The sequence below is a fragment of the Misgurnus anguillicaudatus genome, chromosome 8, assembly GCF_027580225.2.
Source record: "Misgurnus anguillicaudatus chromosome 8, ASM2758022v2, whole genome shotgun sequence".
Lineage (NCBI taxonomy): Eukaryota > Metazoa > Chordata > Actinopteri > Cypriniformes > Cobitidae > Misgurnus > Misgurnus anguillicaudatus.
This window is the reverse complement of record NC_073344.2, coordinates 36,920,718-36,947,053: the sequence shown is the minus strand read 5'-3', so window position 1 is coordinate 36,947,053 and position 26,336 is coordinate 36,920,718. Positions and strand designations below refer to the sequence as shown.

The window sequence follows — 26,336 nt, the reverse complement described above, 5'->3', positions numbered from 1 at the left end:
TATTGTGTTTTTTCGTGTTTTCCAAAAACATTGAAATATAACTTAGGCAATTATGCTATGAGGCTAATGATATCATAAAAATCTGACTTTTTCCATGTTTAAGTGCTATAATTGGGCTATAAAGCGAGTCTTATTACAATAATACCACCCCTTAATCTGCACTATCCAACCACGACACTGCAATTTAGCGCAGAGAAAAAAAATATTGACGGCACAAATTGAGTTTCAATTTCAACAAACCACCATCATGGCGATCAGTGTGCATTTTATCAGCTCTTTTACATTAAAAAGGACACACCCAAAAATGGCACATTTTTGCTCACACTTACAAAGTGGCAATTTTAACATGCTATAATAAACTATCTGTGCGGTATTTTGAGCTAAAACTTTACATATGTACTCTGGGGACAACAAAGATTTATTTTACATCTTAAAAAAGTCTCATAATATGTCCCCTTTAAGTTTTCTTAAGTATATATATTGTACAAAACAGTTCAAAAACGTATTCACAAACAAAGGCACAGCCCCTGATGAAATTAACCATGATTTTACTATAGAAAATGTATAAACATTTGCAGTAAAACTAATCAATCCGCCCAAAACAAATCATAGATAATGAAATCATAGTGGAAACACTTTCCAAACTACAAATACCAGCATGCAACAGAACAAAACATTGCCTCCCCCTCGTCTCCTCAGCATGGCTTTTTGGCACTCCCCAGCGGGGGATCGGTGCTGAAAGCCTTCATTGTGTCGGGGATTGAATGGGGGAGTTTGCGTTTTGTCGAAGTCCGTCTGTTATCATCAACACAGCGCGGATTAACTGGCGTGTCCGAGCCATGCGCGTTATCATGCCGCAAACCTCCAGCGGTGCATTTGTCGTGCGCGATACAGATAAACGCCGCTGCCGCTGAGATGCTCAACATCACCGAAAATGAACGGAGGGCCCGACACACACAGATCAACAATGTAGGGATGCTATTGTCGAAGTCTCGCATCTGATACTGAGCTCTGCGGGTTTGCATCGATGGAGAGGTTGTCTAGTCGTCTTTAAAACAACCTGGACTGTCTTTTTGGTTGAATTTCGCCTCTCGGTTATATTTCGGATTGCAACTATCAAAAGGATTTGCCGTCGCTTGGCATCACCACTCGAGTGCAGACAAAAAACATGGGGAACGCAGAAAGTATGGATGGTCAGCTCACAGATTTCAGGGCGAGGGGTAGCAAACCCCCAAAACTGCCCATGCCGGACCCGGCTGAACTGGAGGAAAGATTTGCAATCGCATTGGTAATTCTTGATGATTATATTATTATATAATTCCCACTAAAGGCATATCGACGCAACTATCATGTGCACGAGTATAGTATGGAAGCTGGCAGCACACGCGCCTCTATTGTGTGGATGCTTTGATGCTGCCTGCGCGTGCATGATAGCTACTAATTGCAGGCGCGCGGCGATGTTTCATAGGGTTTTTAATCTGTTTCTGGGTCACTGAAATCGTGCGAATGTAAATGTTTGTCTAATGTCTGTGATTTGGGTTTCATCTGGGATATGCTATGCGCCTGTCCTTAAAGCCATCGCACATGCTCTGTAGGCCACTGTATGAACACTCTGTATTTACTGCATTTGCTTTAAAATAGCATTGCTTTGTGCTGAATATAACATATCCAAGAGTCCACGCGGCATAGAGAGTCTCAGTACTTATCAAATACATGCATATATACATTATATGTCCCCACACAGTGCCATTATGGTCATGTTGAAGTCTTAATCATTGGCACAGCCTGTCTATGGTGTGGTCTGGGATGCATCAGTTTTAGAGTTTTTGACATTTGGGACTTATATTCATTTTTATGTGATTCATTCTGTGCTGTTTTATTCTCGTAAAAATCCATAAAACAGTCCATTAAAGTGCATTTGTAGTATAAGGTTGTATAAATTTCCCCCTGGAGACCCAAAATTGCACCTCAGAGATCACTAAAGTATTTCCGCCTGTCTCCATAATTGTTTGTATCTTATCAATGACTTTGATCTGACTCATTTATATTTGTTCATCTATAGTCATGCGTGTAACTACAATGATTAATCTGACAGGTTTAATATTGAATTTTCTTGACAAGCTTCGTATGTGAAGGGTCTTTAATCAATACACTTTGAATAGGTCATCAGTTACTTATCTGCCTGATTTGATTATAAGACACATGACAGAGAGACCGGTAACAAACCAGATCACATCAGTGCCCTGATAATCCGAGTTAGAAGTGTGCAGATCAGCATAACCGTTCCATTTGTGTTTGTGGATATCTGTGCATGTGAGAGAGAGAGAGGGAAGGGAATGCAAATCGGTTAACGCTGCCTCGTTTTCACAGATTTGCATCACAAATTCTGTCCCAATAGAGTTTGGCCAAGTCTCTCCACGCTGTTTCATGTGTTGGGTGCCGCATCTGTGTCTTTTTTAAATGTCGGCTGTTTGATTTCCACTAAAAACTGAGCTTTTGTCTCATTAATCATGTGAGTCTGGCTTATTGTCTACAGACAGAAGAACAGAACATAAGAAAAGCCCTTGTTCATCAGAAACTGTCAGTACGTTTCAGTTTTGCAGCTTTGGTTTTGCACATGCAGTGCATTAAACTGCCCGTAATGATTCTGTCAATCTAACACACTCAATGACACAATTACGTTATATAAATTTAGTGTGAGTTTCCCCTTTTTTTTAAAATTATTATTCAAGGTTTCATATTTTACTCGATCTCCTTAAACTAGCATGCTAGTTTTTTTTATTCAGTATACTCATTTAATTAATTTAATGCTGATGGTGTTCTAAAAGAAGCACTTATTGGAGGAAGACATGAAGACATCTTCTGAATATGCTTAGGTTGTTTAAATGTTTGTTAAGGGGACAAAAAAATCAATTGTTTATCTTCAGTAAAATCCATGATGTCTCAGGAATTTTGAATATGCCAGCTGTTTAGCTTTGCATTCCTTAAAGTGTGTGTTTTGATAGCACACACAGAATTATTTTATGTGCATGCGATAAATACATTTAGAGAATAATGTTAACTCCGTCTCTTTCTCAGAACTCCATGAACCTTCCTCCGGATAAAGTGAGGCTCCTTAGACAGTACGACAATGAAAAGAAATGGGAGCTGATCTGTGATCAGGTAAGAGAGTCCATTTTAAACCATTCTATAAGCTGTCCGTCATATTTAATACAATGCATAGCCATCTTGTTGCGGCTGTCTCAGCAGAGTTCTGAGTTTCTTAAGGGCACAAAACAATGTAAAGAAATCAGAGCTGTTATATAAGCATTATATATTTTAAGCTCTGTTCGCACATAAAGAGATTTTATCGCTGGAGGTCGCTGTGAATGCTATTTGCAGTGACTTGGTCACAATTAAGATCTATTGCTGGTTAAATTAATACATCAATCTATTTTGAAAATGAATCTACTTCTGTTATTGCTAAAATTGAACCCTCTTCAGGGGAATATGTTTGTGGATAAATTTCATGTCATGAATTAGGTTCACATATGTTTTTTATCTCTGTAAATGGACAATAACACTTGACTTATCTGAAACAATCAATATCCCAAAGGGGACACATTCCTAAAATGTCTGTACTCCCATTGGTGGTTAAAGGTTCGGTATTTTGCACTTAAGGCCCTGTTTTCAGATTGTTTGTGATGAGGTGGAGCGGTTTTGACTGAGGTTTTGACGTGTGCGGCTTCCCCGAGAATTTTTGGGTGTTCGTTGTTTCACCTCCCACCATTACAATAGGTGTATAGGTGTACTGGAATAATCCTTCCTAAAAAGCATTAAGCTTTCGTTTACAAAGACATGAAACTCACCAAGTTGTCAGGGGTGTTCACTGATATGCTCACACAAAAATTGCTGCAAAAGACGCATTCCAACAGGTTTTATCGTAGTTTGACTTGTATTAGATGTGCTGTGAGGTACGGTATTACTCCGCGCTGGGAACGTTGTTTGTATTCTTGCAATAGGCAAAGGCGGATTATTGCCACCAACTGGGCTGGAGTGTCTATTATTCAAGCTCTCAACGGAAGAATATACGGGTGTGAGGTGTTTGGAAAAATAGGCCCACAAGTTTACAACGAATGCTGTCAGAAAGCATCTTTTGCAGCGATTTTTGTTTGAGCATATCAGTGAACACCCCTGACCACGTTTTTGTGAATGAAAGTTTGGCGCATTTTGGGAAGGATTGTTCCAGGGCACCTGTGCAGCCATTGTAGAGGTGGGAGGTGAAACAACAAACACCCGAAAATTCTCAGGGCAGCCGCAAATGTCGAAATCCCAGTCAAAACCGTTCTGTTTCATCGTTGACAGTCTGAAAGCGGGGCTTTAAGTGTAAAATACAGAACTTGTCCTTTAACAGATTTTGTTGCTGCTCATTTGCATAACGTAAAACTTTTTTTTGAGTTGGTTGACATCCTTCGTTGTATTGCTTATGGTCGTAACAATCATAAACTCTCTTTAAAAATGAACAACTTCTGGTTGTTGAATTGTCCATATTTAGCTGGAAGTCTATAGGTTTTGTTTACTTCTGTTATATTGTTATTTTTCCTGTATATTTTTAAAGGAAATCTAGATATGATACCTCACCTGGATGTTCCGTGAGTCTCTCACATATTGATTGTGGCTGCCTGATGCCCCGCAAATGATGTAAAATATATCGGAAAACAGTTATTTGGGAATGTGAGAGTTAGAGAAGTCTGGTTTAAAGAATTTCTGCAGGGTCTCAGCCTGAAGAGATTGAATAAGCGAGCGACAAGGCGAAGCGAAAAAGTGATGGAAAGTGAATCCTGTTTGGTTTCTCATTCTGATAACTAGACTAGTCAGTTTTTGTGTTTTCAGCTTACAATCGAACTCGTTCTCTCTCTATTGTTCAGTGTACCACTGTAGTTCATTTAGTGTGAATGAGAGAGTGTCCCAACAGGAAAATACTACATTAATTACATTATAAGTACATTAAAGTGTCCCAGAAGGGTCAAAAATAAAAATGAGTTTTTAGGTGTCATTCGTTTCAATAGCATAGCTGGTGGATGTTAAGGGAATATTCCATTTTCTTGAGGGAACAGTTCAGATGGTGTGCTCACCACCGTGTCATCCGGGGTGTTGGTGTCTGTCTTTGTTCAGTCGAGGAGAGGTTGTGTTTTTTGGGGGGAGCATTGGGGGATTTTTCTCATTTTAATGGACTGTAGCCCCTTATGGAACGGCTGAAATTTCACAAGGGGGCGTATTTGTTCCTCAGACGTGGCACAATAAACGTGACATCCGAATATATTCATTATAAATCGTGAACTAATTGTATACAGTATTTATATCGTAATTCGGTCCGAAACGTCAAGATTGTGAGATGAACAAATCGTTTTGGATTAAAAGGCTTGGATATTCCATTTCCTTGGACTTTTGGGGATTTATGAAAAATTTGTTTTGGACAATTTCACCGAAGCGTATACAGGGAAGAACCGGCGCCGCCCGGTTCAGGTACCTAACAACAAGATTACATTTATATGACTGCTAAAAATCATATTATGCTTTGTATGTGCGCTAAATGGAATCCTGAAAGTCTAAGCTTTACAACGATGTGCTGCATGACCGTATATTTTGAAGATTTAATGCTTCAAAGTTACAATGACGTAAAGCAGCCTCACGTGCAAGGGAGGGAGTGTACCGTGTACGGCACAGTGTTCCTTATCAGGTTAATAGAGCCCAACATTTAATACTTAACTCAACACTTAACAGTTTTTTTTTCAACGGAGTTTCAAAGGTCTATTTACGATCCCAAACGAGGCATAAGGGTCTTATCTAGCAAAACGATTGTCATTTTTGACAAGAAAAATAAAAAATATGCTCTCTTAAACCACAACTTTTCGTCTAGGTCCGGTCCAGCACGACCTAACATAAATGCGTAGTGACGTAGGGAGGTCACGTGTTACATATATAAAACGCAAATTTGCGGACCATTGTAAACAATAAACTGACACAAAGACATTAATTAGTATCAGTTGACATACAACAACGTAGGAACGGTTCTCTTTCAACACATTTGTAAACACTGGGGCGGAGTTTCGCATTCGTCCTCTGTGACCTCTTGACGTTATGACGTATTGCGTGGGGCACGCTGGCGCATCACGACTGGATTTAGACGAGAAGTTGTGGTTTAGGGGTGGGTGTTTTTTGTTTTTCTTGTCAAGGGTGACGGTCGTTTCGCTGGATGGGACCCTTGTGCCTCGTTTGGGATCGTTTATGGTCATTTGAGGCTCCGTTGAAAAAAACTGTGTTGGGTATTAAATGTTGGGCTCTATTAAAGTCCATTAAAGTGAGAAAGATCCTGCAATGTTTTCCTCAAAAAACATAATTTCTTGTCGACTGAACAAAGAAAGACATCAACATTTTGGATGACATGGTGGTGAGTAAATTATCTGGATTTTTTTTTTAAGAAAATGGAATATTCCTTTAACAGTGCTACCCTATTGAAGTCACAATATAACTTAATATGTGACCCTAGACCCCAAAACCAGTCATAAGGGTAAATTTATTGAAGTTGAATAAGTAAGCTTTCCATTGATATGGTTTGTTAGGGTAGGACAATACTTGACCAAGATACAACTATTTGAAAATCTAAAATCTAATGGCGCTTTTCAAGAAAATCACCTTTAAAGTTGTCCAAATTAATTCCTTGGCAACACATAGTACTAATGATGAATACATTTTATATATATATATATATTTATAATTTTTCAAAATATCTTCATGGAACATGATCTTTACTTAATATCTTAATGACTTTTTACATAAATAATCTATAATTTTGACCCATACAATGTATGCGATTTATGACTGGTTTTGTGGTCCAGGGTCACACGTAATCCAATTAATCCAAATAAACACAAATGTATAAAAGCTATGACGTGCACAGACACAGAAAGTTTCTATATCATAACAGCCACCACTAAGTAAACAGATTTTATATTAATACATTCTCTCTACATCCACGCAGTCATGTCACCATGGCTACCCTGATGTATGAGAAGACAAGCATGGCTGACTGTGGAAATGTTTGTTGAGGTGAAATGGTGTGAAATGTCTAAATAATGTATGATCATATCTCAGTGATTGGCAAGAAGCTTTCACGACTGAAATGTGGTTTAGAAGTGATTGGTTGAAAGCGAGACTTTGTGAGAAGCTGAATGATTGGGAATTAGATCAGAGGAGATGACTGAACAGAAAAGAAAGTCTGCTCAGTAAATGTTTCATGTTGATGCTGGGAAGGGGTTTGAACTTGCTTCAAGAAGAGCTAAGCAAGCAGAGTTTTAATTATAAATAATACAAGAATAATGTCTAACAGGAACGGTTCCAAGTGAAGAATCCTCCACATACTTACATTCAGAAGCTCAGAAGCTTTTTGGACCCTGCCGTCACTAGAAAGGTAAGTTCCTCCAAGTATGCACACACAGTCTGTTGCTATGTCCGAAATTGCCATGCAAACTGAGTGAGGAGGCGTCAAATTCAAAATGTGAATATAATAAAATACCAGAAATCTATGAACTGGATAGTTCACTCAAAAATTAAAATTGGCTATTTATTTACTTGCCAACACACAGGCCATCCCAAATGTAGGTGACATTCTTTCTTCAGTTGAACAATAAAGAAGATATTTTTTGCAGATATTTTGCAGAAACCCAGTGCTCTCTGTGATTCATATTATGCAAGTGAACGGTTTCCACCACTTTGAGAGTTCAAAAAGCAGATATATTTCCAATACCAAAGTAATCCCCATGACTCCTTGTGACATTTTGGTGGCATATCTTGTGAAGCCAATCGATCGTTTTTTGCAAGAAATTGAACGTTATTTAGAATATTATTACAATATAAACCCAGGTCTTGGTGCAGGCTTAGATGACATTTTGAATCCATAACAGAGCATTGGTCTTAGTAAAGGGATAATGTATAGGCAGCCGGTTGTTATTGCAGAAAGTGAAGCGGAGGGTCTTGTATCACATTGAAGGGGCTTATTTCACAATAACAACCGAATGTACATTGTCCCTATTATTACATGGCTATTTACCTAACAAGTAAGGTAGGGAACATTAAATATTGATTTGAAATATTTTATTAGCTCATCTTTAACAAATGCAGACCTTCTGCGAGGAAAACATGTTTATTTTTCCGTTTATAAGACTTTTAAATGTAATGAACACTAAGGGGCGGTTTCCCAGACAGGGATTAGACTAGTCCCAGACTAAAATAAATGTATGAGCTGTCCAAACTGACAACAATTTCCTCTGACATATCTTAAAATACATCAGTGCCCTTAGTTTTGCCTCAAAATGCACACAAGTAATGTTTTTAGTAAGGCATGTTTGTTAAAACTACACTGCAAAAATGACTTTCTTACTTAGTCTTGTTTTCAGTAAAAATATCTAAAAATTCATAGATTCATAAATCGAGATGTATTTTCGTGGTGGGCAGAGTGACCTAGGAAAATAAGTCTAGTTTTTATACAAAAAATATAAAATTTAATCGAATTTGTGCTTAAAACAAGCAAAAAAATCTGCTAATAGAATAAGTGGCAAAAAACATTTTCTTGAATTAAGTGTTTATGAAAAAAGTAAACTTACTTCAAGAAAAATGTTCTTATTCCATTGGCAGATTTTTTTGCTTGTTTAAAGCACAAATTCGCTTAAATTTGATATTTTTTGTCTGAAAACTAGACTTATTTTCCTAGGTCATTTTGCTTATCAAGAAAATACATCTAAATTTAAGAATTTCTAAATATTTTTACTGAAAACAAGACAAAAATACGTAAGAATAAGTAAGAAAGTCATATTTTGCAGTGTGGAAAGTATGTCTGCGCTGCCCACCATAGCACAACCCACTACACCAGGGATGGGCAACTTCGGTCCTGGAGGGCCAGTGTCCTGCAGAGTTTAGCTCCAACTTGCCTCAGCACACCTGCCTAAAAGTTAGTATGCCTAGTAAGACCTTGATTGGCTGCTTTCAGGTGTGTTTATTATGATTGGAGCTAAACTCTGCAGGACACCGGCCCTCCAGGACCGGAGTTGCCCATCCCTGCACTACATTATAGTAGTCACACAATCACTATCGATGTATCTAAAATAAATTCAAAGAAAAATGATACCGCTCAAATAAATGCCTGTGGATATGACAAAAATCCATTATGTGCCTCATAATACCCTTCCAACATAAATAAATGCATCATCAAATTGGCTTAACATCGTTTCAATTTAGTTTTAAATGTTTAGTTGAAATTTTAGTGTAATATATAAAATATTTAAAGATGTAGTTAACATGACTTGCACTAACTTCAAGACAGCTAAATGTTTTACAATGTACGTACTTAAAATTAGCACAATGAATGAATGTACCAAATGAACTAAGAAGATAGTTAAACACCGCTGCCTACTCATTTAAAAAATGGGGAGGAGACTGCAAGAAACTCTGGGTTTACAGCAGTGGTTCTCAAACTTTTTCAGTGTACCCCTTGTGTACGGTGCATTCCTTCGCGCGCCCCCCAAAGAAAATTTATGACAATTTTGTTCTATAGCATAACATTTTAATTAAACAAAACATATTAAATTATAAAAAGTAGTTTTGTTGGTTAGTAGCCATATATTTTTTAGGTTTAATTACACAGAATTCATGACAAATTAATGTATTTTTATAAATGTCACAAGACTGGGGGCCCCTGGCACCATCTCGCGGCCACCCTGGGGGCCCCGGCCCCCAGTTTGAGAACCACTGGTTTACAGAATAAAACCTGCTTCCGACCAGGTTAGGTTCACAGAGGAAGTTACCCTGGAAACAGACTCTGATGGTACATTCACGCGGGGCATAAGCGTTAACGCTTCCCATTCACTTTTAATGGGTGATGTCATGTGTTGCAACTGAAGTGTGGATCCGTTGGCGCCGCGTCAGTGACTTAGCTCGTGTCAGAAGTTAAACATTTCTCAACTTTTCAAGCAGCAATGCGTGCGTCAGTCAATCAGATTTCCTTATGCAAATAACCTAGGCAGAGCCAGCCAATTACGTTTATGGAAGACCGGAGCATGTGCTGCGGCCACTGTGATTGGCTGTTGGCCACGCTTCAGACAAGCCTTCCGTCAAGCGTTAATGCTTTTGCCCCGCGTGAATGTACCGTGAGTATAAGTTACCTCTTTTTGCAGAGAGCAGCTTGCAGAGGTGGGCCCGAGCGTGACTCCCTAGGTTGATCGCAAATCGCGCCAAAGTGCGGTTCAAAAGAAAAGACGTCAAATACACGACCACTCACCTGCATCTGCATTCGTTAAAAACCCTTTAATGTGCACAGCAGGGTTACGTAAATGTCTGAGCTGCACACATGTGACAGATCAACTAAGCAATATGATAGGCATGTGAGAAGGCTGTGTGTCATCGCGCACCAAACGACTCGGAATAAAAAACACAGACTTAACATTACGATGGGCTCCGGTGTTAAGAGAGCACTTTAATTCCTGCTTTTTTCAAAACAATCGTGTCCTAATGACGAAAGCGCGTCCGGGCTCAGATCGCTCAAAGTACAGTGTGAGTGCGTGCTTCTGGGGCAGTAACGGCACATTCACACGGGGGTAAGCGTTAACGCTTCCCAATCACTTTTAATGGGTGACGTCATGCATTGCCGAACTGAATTGTGGATCCGTCTGCGCCGCGTCAGTGCCGTTGCTCACTGCAGAAGTCGAACATTTCTCAATTATTCAAGTGGCAACGTGTGCGTTAGCCAATCAGATCGCCTTATGCAAATTACCTAGACAGGGCCAGCCAATTACGTTTATGGAAGAACGGAGCATGTGTAGCGGCCACTGTGATTGGCTGTTGGCCACGCTTCAGACAAGCCTTCCGTTAAGCGTCAACGCTTACGCCCCGTGTGAATGCGCTGTAAGGGAGGGGAAACAATTGCGTCATGGTTTGGTTAGGTATGATAGGAGTGCGCCCATACACAGAGTTTTCACTTAACCTTCTATCTGAAGTGGGCCCTGGTAGTAAGCTTAAACTTAAAACAAACTGTAAACTTATTTCTGACATCTGATTGGTTATAAAACATGTTTCTGCATTACAATGCTGTACTTTTTAATGATGTCTGCTGAAATATTTCCATTAACCCTTTTGCTTTTATCCAAAGCAAACTTAGTTCATTACAAGGTATACATTTTTCCCAGTATGTGTGTTCCCTGGCTTTGAACCCATGACCTTTTGTGCTGCCAACGCAATGCTCTACCACTAAGCTATTCAGGAGCACAAGTATAAATATTCACACGTCAATTTTAAAGTTTTAGGTATCTTTAATAGTAACTTTATTCAGTTTTGTGTCGAATTGTGTCAATTTTTGAAAAAACATGCTTTCGGCAGCTGGCATGTGTCATATTTAATGAGTAGAGGAACCCTAAAGTTGGAATGCGTGTATGCAAAACAATGAGAAAAGTTTTCTGCATAATTTAGCTTTTTTACTGCAGAATCCCTAAACTGACATCCCATCCAGCACTCAACTAAAGAACTCCCATGTTTATTTGTGCTTCATATTTGGGCTGAATTAACATCTCCAATTGTTCTTCACAGAAATTTAGGAGGCGAGTTCAGGAGTCGACTCAAGTGCTAAGAGAACTTGAGATATCTCTTAGGACCAATCACATTGGGTAAGTGACATAATTCATGAATAAGGTTTTGTTAGAGTAGAAATATTTATTTTCAATTCTTCAGTAAAGATTTTTAATGTAATCAAATGTTTTTGTTTGTTTAGCTGGGTGAGAGAGTTTCTCAATGAGGAGAACAAAGGGCTTGATGTTCTGGTGGAGTATCTGTCCTTTGCCCAGTATGCCGTCACGTAAGATGTTTTCCCTGTTAATCCTCTGTCTGTCTGTCTGTCTAGCTGTCATTTGTTTCCTTTTCCCCATGATGTGTATGATTGCTTTAAAGAGTCCATATGGTCCGATTCACAATTTTACATTTCCTTTGGTGTGTATTAGTACATATTAACGATATGCAAAAGGTACAAACCCCAAAGTAAACGATGATGCAAGTAATCTTTTCCAGCGTAAATCTCTTTTCTTGGACTACAACAAACACACGGATTGTAGGCAACAGTATACTTTTTGGGATTGGGGATGTAGACAACATTGACTTTTATTATAATTCCTCCCACTTCGGACTCAGCTTGTAAGTTAACTCCTGTTAGCATTGCATTGTGAGCGAATCTTTTAAACATGGTAAAGAGCGTCACCTTTCCGTCTGACGTCAGATGTATTTAGATCACAACGTACAGATTATTTGGCAAATCAGAGACATTTTAAATCGGTGATTTTTAGGGGCCGTTAACATGATTTATGCTCGTGATGGAGCGGTAGTGGAGTGCTCTCGGAGGGAGAGAAAACCACAAACCTCAGACTTTCAAAAAACTCCAGGCAAAATCATGCCACTCCTTTCCTCACTCCACTCCTCGCTCACGTTCTCTGGTCTGTTGTAATAAGTGGTGTTGGCGCGAATACTACGCAATAGATCACAGGATAGGTGTTTTTCCCCGACTGAAGTTACGATTGCCAAGCTTGTTCTTATAAGTTTTTTTGCAAATTTATAACAGCATTTCAACAACAGCTCTGATTTGCAAATAAGGGCAGAAAAAAATCTAAAAATATGGATCCTGCGCAATTTCATCTGTAGATTTTGAACTGGTTTGAAATCTGCCATTACATCTGCGACTAGTTGAGCTGTGTCTCAGAAGTGTGCACACAGAAATGTATCACAGGAGTGTTGGTGACAGGCATGCGTGGGTTCTAAGACTGAAGACGCAAAACATTAAAGTTGACAAGCTGAAGACGTCGTGTGCGCTTTGCATCTCCAACCACGTTTATATTGTCAGAGGATGTCACAACTTTTAACATTCACTTCTTAGAAATGGAAGAGGGCTAATCAATTAAATGGGTTCCTTAGATGTGTATCATTGATTTCATGTCATGCATTGTGACATCACATTTTGACAACCAATGAATGTAAAACTCTCCAAATGAGCAGAAACACCATATCTTAATACAATAAACACTCTACTAGAATACTTGAAAACTGATCAGTTTTTTATTAGATTATTACTACAATATAGCTCTAACTCCCACATAATAATAGATGTTTATATTGATTGTTTTTAAGTTATTGAGAGCTTTGATTTTGTCTTTTGAATTAAAAACATTTTGTGTCACATCCTCATAAAACATCACTCACTTCTGTGACAGCCAGTGCAGAACTAATATGGCAGCTTCAGGTCATTGATGTGCTAGCAGAAAGGCAAAATCCATTACTAGGTTGCCCTGGAATAAAATATGATTAAATATTTCAAATGTTATATAACACAAAATCTTTGTAAAGAAAGCATGAACGCTTGTCCTTCTCTAGCTGGTACATTTTCAAACAAATTTTAACAAATATACATATGCTGATAGCCTATTGACTGGTAACATTAGCATAGCTTAGGGTTTTTAATATAGCTTATATTTAGAGCTGGGCATATATTAATCTAGATTGATCTCATACAAAATGGAGGTAATTTTTTGCATAATGTATGAGTTTGTGCTGTGTGTAATAATTATGTTTATATAAATATATTTATATATATATATATATATATATATATATATATATATATATATATATATATAATATTTATATATATTCTATATTCTATATAAATAAAAAAAGATATATAAATAAAACATTTCTTAAATGTGTGTGTGTGTGTGTGTGTGTGTGTGTGTGTGTGTGTGTGTTTACATATACATAATATTTACACACAGCACAAACTCATATATTATGCAAAAAAATAATTTTATTTTGTATGAAATTAATCTGGATTAATCTATGCCCAGCTCTACTTATATTATAATGATCCGACTACAATTATAAAGATTTTTTTATTTTGTAGGTATTTAGTGCTGGGGTGCACAATTCCTTTATGGTCCTAATATCAAATCTTCTCTATGACAAAAGTAAAATCATGGGAGTATTGCTTAAGCTTTAAAGTCTTATTCTCTCTCTATTAGCTTTGATGGAGATGTAACTGAGAGCACCACAGGTGAGATTTCTGTGGAGACCCCGTGGAGCAGGTCTATAGAAGATCTCCATGGCGACAGTAATCTTCCCTCACCGGTCAGCGGCAGCAGCATACCGCGATCCACACGACACTCTATGAGGTAGAAACGCATACAAACACAAATCCATACATGTTTACAGTGTCTATGTATATCTAAAACAGCCCTTAACATTTTAATGCGTTCACAGGTCTAATACTTTGCCCAGTCGCAGAACTCTGAAAAATTCCCGTTTGGTTTGTAAGAAGGATGACGTTCATGTCTGCATCATGTGTCTTAGAGCCATTATGAACTATCAGGTGAACAGATTATGCAATTTAAACAGGAAAATAAGTATATGTGCTTGATTTCTTCATTAATTATGTTTTTTTCCTTGTTTAATTTTTCAAACTTTTTGTCTGTAGTATGGCTTTAACATGGTCATGTCCCATCCCCACGCTGTCAATGAAATCGCTCTGAGCCTTAACAACAAAAATCCCAGGTAAGCACAAACATACCCGGTTTTCCAGTTTCTTTAAAATCCTTTGGAATAGTTGATCTAAGCTAAGGTCTCTGATCAGTCAGGGCTTTCATTAAACCTCAAGCTATTAAATTTGATCAAAGCCTTTTTAGAGGACTGTACTTTGGTAACTTAAGCTGTAAATAGATGAATTGTGAATGAGCTGTGCTGATTAAAGTCAATAGGAGATAACTCTTGTAACTGAGATGTTTCACTGAAACCATTGAAAGACCCTAAACAAAATGTTTATGAATAGCTTCTTTTATTGGTAGGATAATTCCCTCTAATTTCTCAGCTATAAACCAAATAGGACCGTCTGACCTTCCCTTTTAGGCATACCTTGGTCGGTTGTACAAGGAATGTGTTATGAGAGCTCGTAGGATTAAACATTACAATTTCGTTTCTTGTTATAGTGTCTTTTTGTCTTCATTGTGCAGGACCAAAGCCCTGGTTTTGGAGCTGTTGGCCGCTGTGTGTCTGGTCAGAGGAGGACACGAGATCATCCTTGCTGCTTTTGACCATTTTAAAGAGGTAAAGAAACAAATAGTTTGCCTTGCATAATTTGTAGTAATCACAAAAAAAGTGACTTTAGCTGGTTTTCACAGGCAGCGTCACAAATCTCTGCATATCAATGTGTATGTGTCCTTGTCATGTTATGTTTAAATCATCATTTCTTGTCGCAAAAATCATTGTATTGCCTGCATGCTATAAAAATATAACTTCTGTCTTGCGTGTTTTCAGGTCTGCTCAGAATCCCAAAGGTTTGAGAAATTGATGGAACACTTTAAAAACGAAGACAACAATATTGATTTCATGGTGGGTCTTATATTACAGAGCTCTGTTGGTCTCCTCTGGAGCACCTTACAAACCGAAAGGCAGTCAGCTGTACTGAAACCTTTGGGTCATATCTCACCATTTCTCTGTTTTTGACTCAGGTGGCTTGTATGCAGTTTATCAATATCGTGGTGCATTCAGTAGAGGACATGAACTTCAGGGTTCATCTTCAGTATGACTTCACCAAACTCGCCTTGGATGACTATTTAGAGGTGCGAAAGTGAGAAATGCTCAGGTGCTGCTCAGAGGATCTTTGATCTTTACACTCATTTGGTTGTCCACTGCTTGTGTGTTTGTTGCACAGAGGCTGAAACACACTGAGAGTGATAAACTCAAAGTGCAGATCCAGGCTTACTTGGATAACCTGTTTGATGTTGGGACACTTCTGGAGGATGCAGAGACCAAAAATGCTGCCCTGGAACGGGTGGAAGAACTGGAGGAGAATCTATCGCATGTAAGAACGCATCGATAATACCACCTATGACATTGGAATGCTGCAGGATAATTTACTCTCTATCTTTCTCATTAATTTCCTTTGATTTTGTCTATTTCTCTTGTTCATAGATGAACGATAAACTCTTGGAAACGGAGAATGAGGCAATGTCTAAAATCGTGGAGCTTGAGAAGCAGTTGATGCAGAAGAACAAAGAGCTGGATGCCACACGGGTCAGTTTCACATTTACATTACATTAGTATATGTGGCAGAATTTTTTTTCCAAACGATCTACATTTGATATTATTATGTAGTTTAGCTGGGTATTGAACCTACAACCCTAATAGCTTCTATAGCTTGGATCTATTACTTTTCAAGTAGCTAGCTGGCCATCACAGTGCATTGTACTAGACTTATAATGTCTAAAATAAGATTAAACAACATAAAGGCTGTTTCTCAATATGCGATCTTGCGTCCTTGTGTTCTCGCCCTACACATGATCATTAACCGTCAAAGTTCAATTCTCAAGAACGTAAGTACAGAGGACGCATGAAAATACCCGGATGTGTTCTTTATATCGAGGATGCACCGAGTGCAGAGTTGCGCAATAAAATTGCTTTACGCCCCAGAAGTCATTGCGGCAAAACAATGGCGGAGGTCAGGTGACCAACAAGAGGATTGCACACATCTCAATTCTTACAAGTGCGTTCTGTGTTCTCGCGACCTTCTAAGTTCGTTCTTCCAAGGTCGCCTGGCAAGACCGATCTCCATGAAAACGCAAGTCCGTTCTTTGCTTTCTTGGAATTGAGAAAATTGGGTTGAATTGCTAGCATTAAAATTCCCTTTGAAATATTCTATAATTAAAACAATAACTTGCATATATTAACTGTAACATTTTTTCATGGATTACTCATTTGCATAACATGTTATGTTCTCTGTGTACAGGCTGTGTACCGAGACGCCAGCTCTCAGGTTCACACGCTCCGGCGGATAGTTCGAGAGAAAGACGAGGCCATTCAAAAGCAGACCAAGCTTGAGAAGAAACTCCATGAGCTGGAGCGCCGTGGCAGTCTCCAAATCCAAGTGAGGGGTGAAGGAGACGGGGAAGGAGATGTGTCTCCACTGCCGTCGCCTCCACAGCCCATGGCTCTTTCTCCCTGCCCTGATGCTCTGGCTGGAGCCTGTGCAGGTGCAGCATACGCTTCTGGCAGCCCTTCTCAGACAAACACCCTTCGGCCAATAGCAACGCCTCCCCCTCCGCCCCCTCCACCGCCACCAATGACAGATTCCTCTGGTGAGTAACACTTTCAGCAGATATGACAGAAGACAATTAATGGAGTCATGTTTGGTTTTATCAAATGCTTAGTCTTTGGGTTGGTAATAGTTATAGATCTTGGGTGGTAGCCAAAATGCTTGCGTTTAAAGAAATAATTTTCCACAAAAATTGAAGAGTGGGGTTAAAATGTGAACTAATTAACTTAAATGATCCCACTGAAAAATCCAGCTAAGACCAGAATAAGCTGGTGAGCTGGTTTTAGCTGGTCTCCCAGCTTGGTTTTAGCTGGTTTTGTTGGTGTAGCAAGTTGGTCTAGCTGTGTTTTGGCACTTTTTAAGCTGGTCAGGCTTCACCAGCTGACTCACCAGCTTGACCAGCTTTGCCAGGCTGGGAGGATCAGCTTAAACCAGCTACTGCCACCTTTTCAGTAGAGGCACGTATCTTATACAAACCTTTTCTATGTAGGCCTCTCCTCTAATGGGTCTTATAAGTTATTTAGTTAATTGACTACTTAGTAATGGTTGTAATTCTGTTAAGTGGATACAAATGTGCTCAAGCTTGTCACTGTGATCTTTGTGGTCAATACCTCTCTTTCTTACTCCTTTAGTTCCTAATGGACCTTCTGAAGCTCTCGCTCCTCCTGCGCCCCCTCCACCTCCCCCACCACCACCTCCTCCTCCCCCTCCTGGTCAATCTTTTGAGATGTCTACTCCGTTACCCCCACCTCCGCCTCCTTGTGCTCCTCCCCTCCCAGGATGTGGCACTCCCACTGTCATATTCAACTCGGGCTTGACAGGTGCGTTGAGTGTTTTTAGGGTGGATCTGTCAGTTTAATGACTTTCCCCCCTCAATGTTTTTTGTGTCTACCTGTTAGAGCATTTCCTGCTTTCTAAACATCTATGCTTTTTATAACTTTTTGATCTACTCCTTTTCTTTCCTGCCCTCAAAGATGGACCAATCAAACTCTTCTGTAGGTTTTCTGATATTTGCCATCACCCTTATTTGCATACCATCGTGATCACATTGTGCGTTGTGTGTCTGTGCATATCATTAAGTGTACCGTGTTTGTATTTTTTTTTTTTTATACCTCATTGGTCAGTTTTGTAGTTGTTTTGTAGTCACAGGCATCTTTTCTCTCTTTACAGCTGTAAAGATTAAAAAGCCAATCAAAACCAAGTTCCGAATGCCAGTGTTCAACTGGGTGGCTCTGAAACCCAATCAGATCAATGGAACTGTCTTCAATGAAATTGATGACGAGAGGATCCTGGAGGTATGAACATATGAAATATGTGATCTCTGACAACCTTTTTGGGCACCATTGACTGCCATAGTATTTTTCTTTCTTACTATGGAAGTCAATAATGTCTGTTTCAAGCTTGATTACAAATATCTCCCTCGGTGTTCAGCAAAACAAAGAAATGTAGATTGTCCATACAATGGAAGACAATTGGGCCAGTTTTGATTGGACTATCTTTTTATAAAAGTGAAAGGGTTCATTTGATTTAATCTTGACTTGACACCAAGTTCAACAGCTTAAAAAAACTTTCAATTGTAGGACCTGAATGTGGATGAGTTTGAGGAAATGTTCAAGACCAAAGCCCAGGGCCCTGCCGTCGACATGACAATGCAAAAGCAGAAAGCTCCTCAGAAGGGTCCCAATAAAGTGTCACTACTGGAGGCCAACAGGGCCAAAAACCTCGCCATCACGCTCCGCAAGGCAGGAAAGAGCCCAGAGGAAATCTGCAAAGCAATCCAGACGTAAGTTAATTGGATGGCGACGTAAGAGATGACTTGTATAGGATAACTGTTCATTCATTTGTGGATCTGTCATAAAGATTGTTACTGAATTTCCCCTCAGGTTCGACTTGCGAACAGTGCCGGTGGATTTTGCGGAGTGTTTGATGCGGTTCATGCCTACCGAGAACGAAGTGAAAGCGCTCCGGCAGTACGAGCGAGAGCGGCGGCCGATGGATGGTCTCACAGATGAAGACCGCTTCATGATGCTCTTCAGCAAAATGGAGAGACTGCCACAGCGGATGACCATCATGGCCTTCATGGGCAACTTCAACGACAGCTTGCAGATGCTAACGCCTGTAAGATGAGAGTATTGAGTAACCCAATCATTTTAACAACGATGATCAAATTATTAATTCATTTGTTTGTCTGTTTATTTACAGCAACTTCATGCTATCATAGCTGCATCTGTATCCATCAAATCATCACAGAAATTGAAAAAAATCCTTGAGGTAAGACACCCTACCTTTGATAGCAGTCTCTTAATAGTCTGATCTAATAATAAATACGTGCCTTCATGTGTCATTTCTGATCTCAGATTATTTTGGCGTTGGGGAACTACATGAACAGCAGTAAAAGAGGAGCTGTGTATGGCTTTAAGCTTCAGAGCTTGGATCTGGTAAATGATAATTTCTCAAAACTGTGTTTTCTTCAATCATTCATTCGGTTTAGTTTTTCACTTGTATAATTGTAATATGTTTCAGCTGTTGGAAACCAAGTCCACAGACAGAAAGCAGACACTTTTGCACTACATAGCCAATGTGGTCAAGGAGAAATATCCCATTGTGAGCATTTTCTATAATGAGCTACACTACATTGAGAAAGCAGCTGCAGGTATGTCACCTTTGACCCTTGAAATGCACTTGTCCCTGATATGCAAATGCACTTGGTCTTATTCATCTGTTGTTGCAGTCTCTCTGGACAATGTCCTACTGGATGTGAAGGAGCTACAGAGGGGAATGGATCTCACCAAAAGAGAGTACAGCATGCATGGTCACAACTCTCTGCTCAAAGACTTCATCCATCATAATGAGGCCAGGCTAAAGAAACTTCTAGAGGATGCTCGGATTGCACAGGTAGACGAAAAAGAAAATTATAGGGCTCGAATGGGTTGTCATTGACAGAAGCTAACAAACATGCTTACAGGAGCTAACAAACACAAACGTAAACGCTAAAAGTTTAAAGCTGTCAGTCAGCAAGTACAGTTATGCTCAAAATTATTCATACACTTTGTAAATATGCCCGAAGAAGGCTGTGAAAATAAATCTGCATCGTTAATACTTTTTATCTTTTATTTAAAAAATCTACAAAAATCCAACCTTTCATTGGAGAAAAATTATTTTAAATGGGGGGAAAATCTCATTATGAGAGAAATATTTTTCTCTAATACAGACTGCTCACAATTAATCATACCCTTTTATTCAATTCTTTTTGCAACCTAATTTTCCCAAGAGAACAGCTCTGAGTCTTCAGCTATAATGCCTGATGAGTTTGGAGAACACCTGACAAGAGATCAGAGATCATTCCTTCATGCAGAATCTCTCCAGATCCTTCAGATTCCAGCTCCATGTTGGTGCTTCTCTTCAGTTCATCTCACTTATTTTCTTTAGGGTTCAGGTCAGGAGACTGGGGTTGTCATGGTAGAAGCTTAATTTTGTGTTCAGTGTCTCATTTTTGTGTTTTTTTTTTTTTTGTTGTTCTGGATCATTGCCCTGAAGGAAGATCCAACCATGGCCCATTATATGATTTCTAACAGGGACAGTCAAGTTTACATTTTTTATCTGTTGGTATTTCATAGAATCCATTATGCCATGTATCTGATCAAGATGTCCAGGACCTCCAGCAGAAAAATAGGCCCACAACGTTAAAGATACAGCAGTATATTTCATTTTACACATGGGGTACATTCTACCCCTTTATGCACCAAACCAATGTTGAGTGTTTGCTGCTAAAAAGCTATTTTTTTGTTTCATCTGACCATAGAGCCCATCCCGTTGGAAGTTCCAGTAGTGTCAGTTACTTTTCCAATGTTTTATGGTCAGATGAAGCAAAAAATTGCTTTTTTAGCAGCAAACACTCAACATTAGTTTGGTGCACACAGGGGTATAATGTACCCCATGTGTAAAATGAAATATACTGCTGTATCTTTAATGTTGTGGGCCTATTCTTCTGCTGGAGGTCCTGGACATCTTGATCAGATACATGGCATCATGGATTCTATGAAATCCCAACAGATCAAAAAACAAAACCTGACTGTCCCTGTTAGAAATCATATAATGGGCCATGGTTGGATCTTCATTCAGGGCAGTGATCCCAAACTAACACAAAATTGAGTCACTGAGCACAAAATGAAGCTTCTGCCATGACAATCCCAGTCCCCTGACCTAAACCCTAAAGAAAATAAGTGGGATGAACTGAAGAGAAGAAGCACCAACATGGAGCTGGAATCTGAAGGATCTGGAGAGATTCTGCATGAAGGAATGGTCTCTGATCTCTTGTCAGGTGTTCTCCAAACTCATCAGGCATTATAGGTGAAGACACAGAGCTGCTCTTTTGGGAAAAGGAGTTCGCAAAAAGAATTGAATAAAAAGGTATGATTAATTGTGAGCACGATGTATATTAACTAAGGCTTAGCAAACAAGAAAAGTTATTCTAAGATAACACTAGATAAAAGTCATGGCAACAGAAAAACATTGTAAACTTGGATATAGAGCAGATGTACTACAGCTGTGTCACCTGATGACTAATCGTTTTTAAATTTAGTTTTTATTTCAAATGTTTTATGCTATTTTTGAGCATATCATTCCATGAAGTTGACTCAGTCACAAAGTTGTAGGTTTCAATCCTAAAAACGGCGAACCACGAACTACCATCATTGTGCATTGCAGTGTATTTTACATACAGGTTGTTCTCATCACACTGTGGTCATGTGACTTGCATGTAATTACAGGACGCCTTTGACGAAGTAGTAAAGTTTTTCGGGGAGAGCGCCAAGACCATGCCACCCTCGGTATTCTTCCCTGTGTTCGTTCGCTTCATCAAGGCCTATAGGGTGAGTCTATTGTCAATAAACAGTAGAGATGCCTCTTCTGCTTCACTTGTTTCCCAGATCTAATTTATCCACTGTTATTCCCAGCAAGCGGATGAGGAGAACGAGCAGAAGAAGAGACAGGAGCAGCTCATGATGGAGAAACTTTTGGAACAGGAGGCCATGATGGAGGAGCAGGAAAATCAACAGGTAGAATGCACTAAAGAAATACAGTTTGCTACAGTGCATTATTGTTTGATAGAAGTAATAGCTATTTACTGTATTTTCTGGACTGCAAGTCACCTTTTTTTTCATAGTTTGGCGGGTCCTGGAACTTATAGCCATGTGCGACTTATACATCAAAATTATTTCATATAAACCAAGAGAAACCATTACCGTCTACAGCCGTGAGAGTCCGCTCTGTGCTGCACCTGTATTTATGTAATTCAATGGATTCAGTGATGTGGAATGGCTGTGGGACCTTTTTGAACTTGATTTGGCTTGTCGTGTTAATTTAGCCTATTCAGCCTCCCAAGTATGTTCTGTATGCTATTGTATATTGTGTAAATAACTGTTTATGTTACTTTAACATGTACGGACACCTATTCAGCCTGCTGTTCTGGGCTATTGTTTAGTTGAGTAACTTGCCTGTCCAGATTAAATGTCAGTTCTTCATCTTGGATTTTGTGAAATAATTTTCTAAATAAATGCAACTTATAGTCCAGTGCAACTTACATAAGTTTCCGCTATAAAACGCATTTTTGAATGATGCGACTTACTGTGGGTTTACACCAGATGCGAGTTCAACGATTTGCGTGAGTAGATTACATACAAAGTCAATGCAAAGACGCGATCAGACGCGTCCTCGCGTGTGGCGGTGCGAATGGCGTGGTGTGGGTGGCGCGTTTGCCGTGAACGCGCTTTTCGCCTCAAGCGCGTCTTCGTCCAAGTTAAAAATATATTAGTTGAAGTAAACCCACAGTTATACTCTGGAGTGACTTATAATCTGGAAAATACGGTAATATATATTTAATTATTAAATAGCAAAATACATTTTGTCTCTAACTAATTCTTTATCCCCATTTAACTGGCTTATACAAATACCAGTCACCGTCTCACAAGGGCAAGCGGCAACAGCAGGAGCTGATAACCGAGCTACGAAAGAGGCAGGGCAAAGACAGCCGCCTCGTCTACGAAGGCAAAGATGGAGCCATCGAGGACATCATCACGGGTAAGCAAGCGTCCGAACGCTAAACCCAGAGGGATTGATTTGATTTTGCTTTATACAAATGAATATGTGTGTGTATTTGTGCTGATTTTTATAGTATCGGTACATGTGATGTAGTTTAGAGGCTTTAGGCTTCTGTTTGATTCTGTGCTTCTTGAGCTTCTAGCTTGAGTGTTTCTGTGTTGTGATTGGCTATTGTTTTGCTGCAGTGCTGAAGACCGTCCCCTTTACCGCGCGGTCAGCCAAACGTGGCTCGCGGTTCTTCTGTGACCCCGCCCTCTCCGAGGACTTCCATTATTAAACTTAATTCTCCCCCCTCAGAAAGGTGCTTTTATGTCCGCCTCTTCACTCGCCTCCTGGTCATTCATCCTTCTCTTGTCTACTTTTTCTTTTAACCTGTGTAACACCATTATACACAATTGCGAAGCATGGCATGCCTTCCTTCAATACTTCCTTTATTCTGCATGACACTAAAGGTTTTTGGCTCACAATACAGTTTTAACTTACATATATATGGTCTTGCAAACCACCAACATTTCAGAATGATCTAAAACTAAGCAATACCCAAATACTACCCAGGCCCCATCTCATCCATCTTCACAGACTGCATGTGTTCAGTGTCTAACCATTTTCCTGTTTGCCTTCAGACCTGCGCAGTCAACCCTTTCGACGGGCCGACGCTTTGAGGAGAAGTGCGAGAAGGAACTTCGAGGGCCAGCACCTTCAGCTGCTCAACGTGGAGATCACCACCTGTTAAGCAAGCTCGATCAGCTTTTGAGGCCAATACAAAGAAAAGATAAAAAAATAAGCACAACACCTTCATTTTATCTTTATTAGTGAAGGATGGATAATGTTTTGTTGAGAGGCATTCAACATTTCTGCTGAAGTGTTTTTTAGGATAACCAACGTCAAGTGAAGGTGGATGTGGCGATATAATCTTTTATGTTGCTTTCTGTTCAGTTTAAGAGATTAGATTGTATTTATAATACGGTCTAGAGCAGAAATGGTGAATGGACCTGTTGAATAGGCCTGGTATTTACCAACAACATACAATTTGAAACAGCAGTTGTGTAGTACAAACTCCAAGCTGAGCAGCATTTTCTGAAGGACTAACAAGATGCACTTTTTTCTTTTTTAAATATTGAACTTGGGTGATTTTAAAACTGAACTTTGTCTTTTAAAAAAAATGTGGATATGAACGAGAGGAAGGTTCGAACATGAGCTGGACTTGATACTATTATCTCCTCTTTGTTGACTGAAACATCCCATGAAATGTTGCGATTAAAATGTTTACTAATAGGTGTTCACAACCAATGTGACATTGTATGTACAGTACATCTCATTTTAAACTCAGATTTTCTCTCCCGCTGGTTTTATCTCATGTGACATTTGTGAGCTGTGGAAAAAGAGTTTGCCGTTTTTTTAAAACGAAGACATTTCATTGGACAAAAAAAGTGTTTTTTTTAAATGTACAGATATTTTGCTACAAAATTGAGCCTCTTATTTTTTACATTGTTCATCCATCGTGGTGCTGTACATATTGTTGAAACAAACCGACATCTTCTGCAATATCACTGAATTGTTATTAACTTTTATGTTGTTTAGTATGACAGTATTATTTAATTTGATGGTGAAGACAACTTAATCTGTGACCTGAATTGCTCTCATCACTGTTGTTGCATATGGTAAATGTCTGTGGTTGCACGTAACACTTGAAAGCTTGAACAGACACTAGTGGCACATATAACTTTTTTTGTACTTCGATCTCTTAAAACTGGAATCAATGGTTGTGTGCAAATAAACTGACACCAGCACCGTTAAAATCAATCGTTCTTTGTGCAATTGAATTTTATGTGTGAACCTTTCTGTGAAATCCTGGCTTAAGTCTCGTAGCCTTACTCAGTCGATATTAAATATATCAAGGATATATTTTGACAGAATATTCTTTATGGAGGATGAATTTATGTTAAAAAAAAGACTTAAGATGGGTTTTCACAGACCTGGTTACACATCTAGATTGATAAAAAAAGTACTTATTTTCTTCAACATCTTTAGTACATTCAAAAATGAACATTGCATGGACATTGGTAACCTAATACTGCCACAAGGTGGTAGCAACCCCTAGAGTACCATAATCCCTAACAGTCTCTCTCTCTTTTGTTTTTACAGTGGTTCAGAACAGAACAGTCATTGTATTACAGTAACTAATTTGCTAATGGTAAAACCTAAATAGTTTAATTTTAAGAAGTTGAGTTTTAATATGGTTCATTTAATAGATGTCTAAACTATTTCATTAAGACTTAATTGTTTTTTTATTTACTCAGATTGATAAATCACTATGTAGGCTACAGGTTTGCAATAACATAACATAGCCAGTATAAATGCATATAAGTGATCCTGAACCACAAAAACAGTCATTAGTAGCTTGATATATTTGTAGCAATAACCAACATTACATTGTATCGGTCAAAATTATCATTTTTTTTAATGCCAAAAATCATTAGGATATTGAGTAAAGATCATGTTCAATGAAGATATTTTGTAAGTTTTCTACCGTAAATATATCCAAACTTTATTTGTCATTAATGTGTTGCTAAAGACTTCATTTAATCAACTTCAAAGGGATAGCTCACCAAAAATTAAAATTCATCATGTCATCATTTGCTCAAACAAATTTGTAGAAACACATCTTATAGTTAATTTAAAAGTATCATAAGTTCACTCACTGTAAAATGTAAGGCTTAAAGGAAAACACCACAGTTTTTCAATATCTTATTATGTTATTACCTTAGACGAATACATGCATACCTATCTTTATTCAATGTGTGCACTTAATCTTTGTACAGCGCGTCGTGAATGTGTTAGCATTTAGCCTAGCCCCATTCATTTCTTAGGATCCAAACAGGGATAAATTTAGAAGCCACCAATCACTTCCATGTTTTCCCTGTTTAGGGACTGTCGCATGGGTGGTTACATGGGTGGGTGTGGTGGCGCAAAACAAAACGTAGCGATTTTTTTAAGCGGATAAAAATATAGCACTTAGTTTGTAACACTTCGACTTTGGAAGCAGTAATATTGACAGAACTTTGAGCATGTAGGAAAGTAGTCAGGAGTG

The 26,336-nt window shown here is 38.9% G+C and overlaps 1 protein-coding gene across 4 annotated transcripts; it reads left to right on the top strand.

The window, feature by feature from the left end:
- Window positions 1-674: 674 nt before the first annotated feature.
- On the top strand, window positions 675-25,044 carry fmnl2b (formin-like 2b). 4 transcript variants are annotated; one of them, XM_055213665.2, is made up of 28 exons: window positions 677-1,288; window positions 3,079-3,162; window positions 7,370-7,450; window positions 11,614-11,690; window positions 11,795-11,878; window positions 14,082-14,231; window positions 14,320-14,428; window positions 14,534-14,610; window positions 15,066-15,159; window positions 15,370-15,444; window positions 15,564-15,674; window positions 15,767-15,916; window positions 16,027-16,128; window positions 16,841-17,189; window positions 17,779-17,967; window positions 18,121-18,141; window positions 18,317-18,441; window positions 18,727-18,929; window positions 19,030-19,264; window positions 19,349-19,417; window positions 19,504-19,584; window positions 19,670-19,799; window positions 19,878-20,041; window positions 21,916-22,017; window positions 22,102-22,203; window positions 23,101-23,224; window positions 23,431-23,546; window positions 23,869-25,044. In XM_055213665.2, exons 1-27 carry the CDS (start codon window positions 1,169-1,171, stop codon window positions 23,520-23,522), a joined length of 3,300 nt encoding a protein of 1,099 aa, XP_055069640.2. In that variant the 5' UTR covers window positions 677-1,168; the 3' UTR covers window positions 23,523-23,546; window positions 23,869-25,044. The 4 variants fall into 4 exon arrangements, with proteins under 4 accessions (XP_055069639.2, XP_055069641.2, XP_055069640.2 ...); XM_055213664.2 differs by lacking the exon at window positions 23,431-23,546 and having other exon boundaries at window positions 675-1,288; XM_055213667.2 differs by lacking the exon at window positions 18,121-18,141.
- Window positions 25,045-26,336: the final 1,292 nt, after the last annotated feature.

What these genes read in the sequence shown, in the direction of transcription:
- fmnl2b (XM_055213664.2), top strand. Translation starts at nt 1,169, where the DNA reads ATGGGGAACGCAGAAAGTATGGATGGTCAGCTCACAGATTTCAGGGCG. An exon ending in GAGCCATTATGAACTATCAG is followed by an intron (nt 14,429 to 14,533) that starts GTGAACAGATTA and finishes TTTTGTCTGTAG; the next exon opens with TATGGCTTTAACATGGTCAT. An exon ending in ACAACAATATTGATTTCATG is followed by an intron (nt 15,445 to 15,563) that starts GTGGGTCTTATA and finishes TTTTTGACTCAG; the next exon opens with GTGGCTTGTATGCAGTTTAT.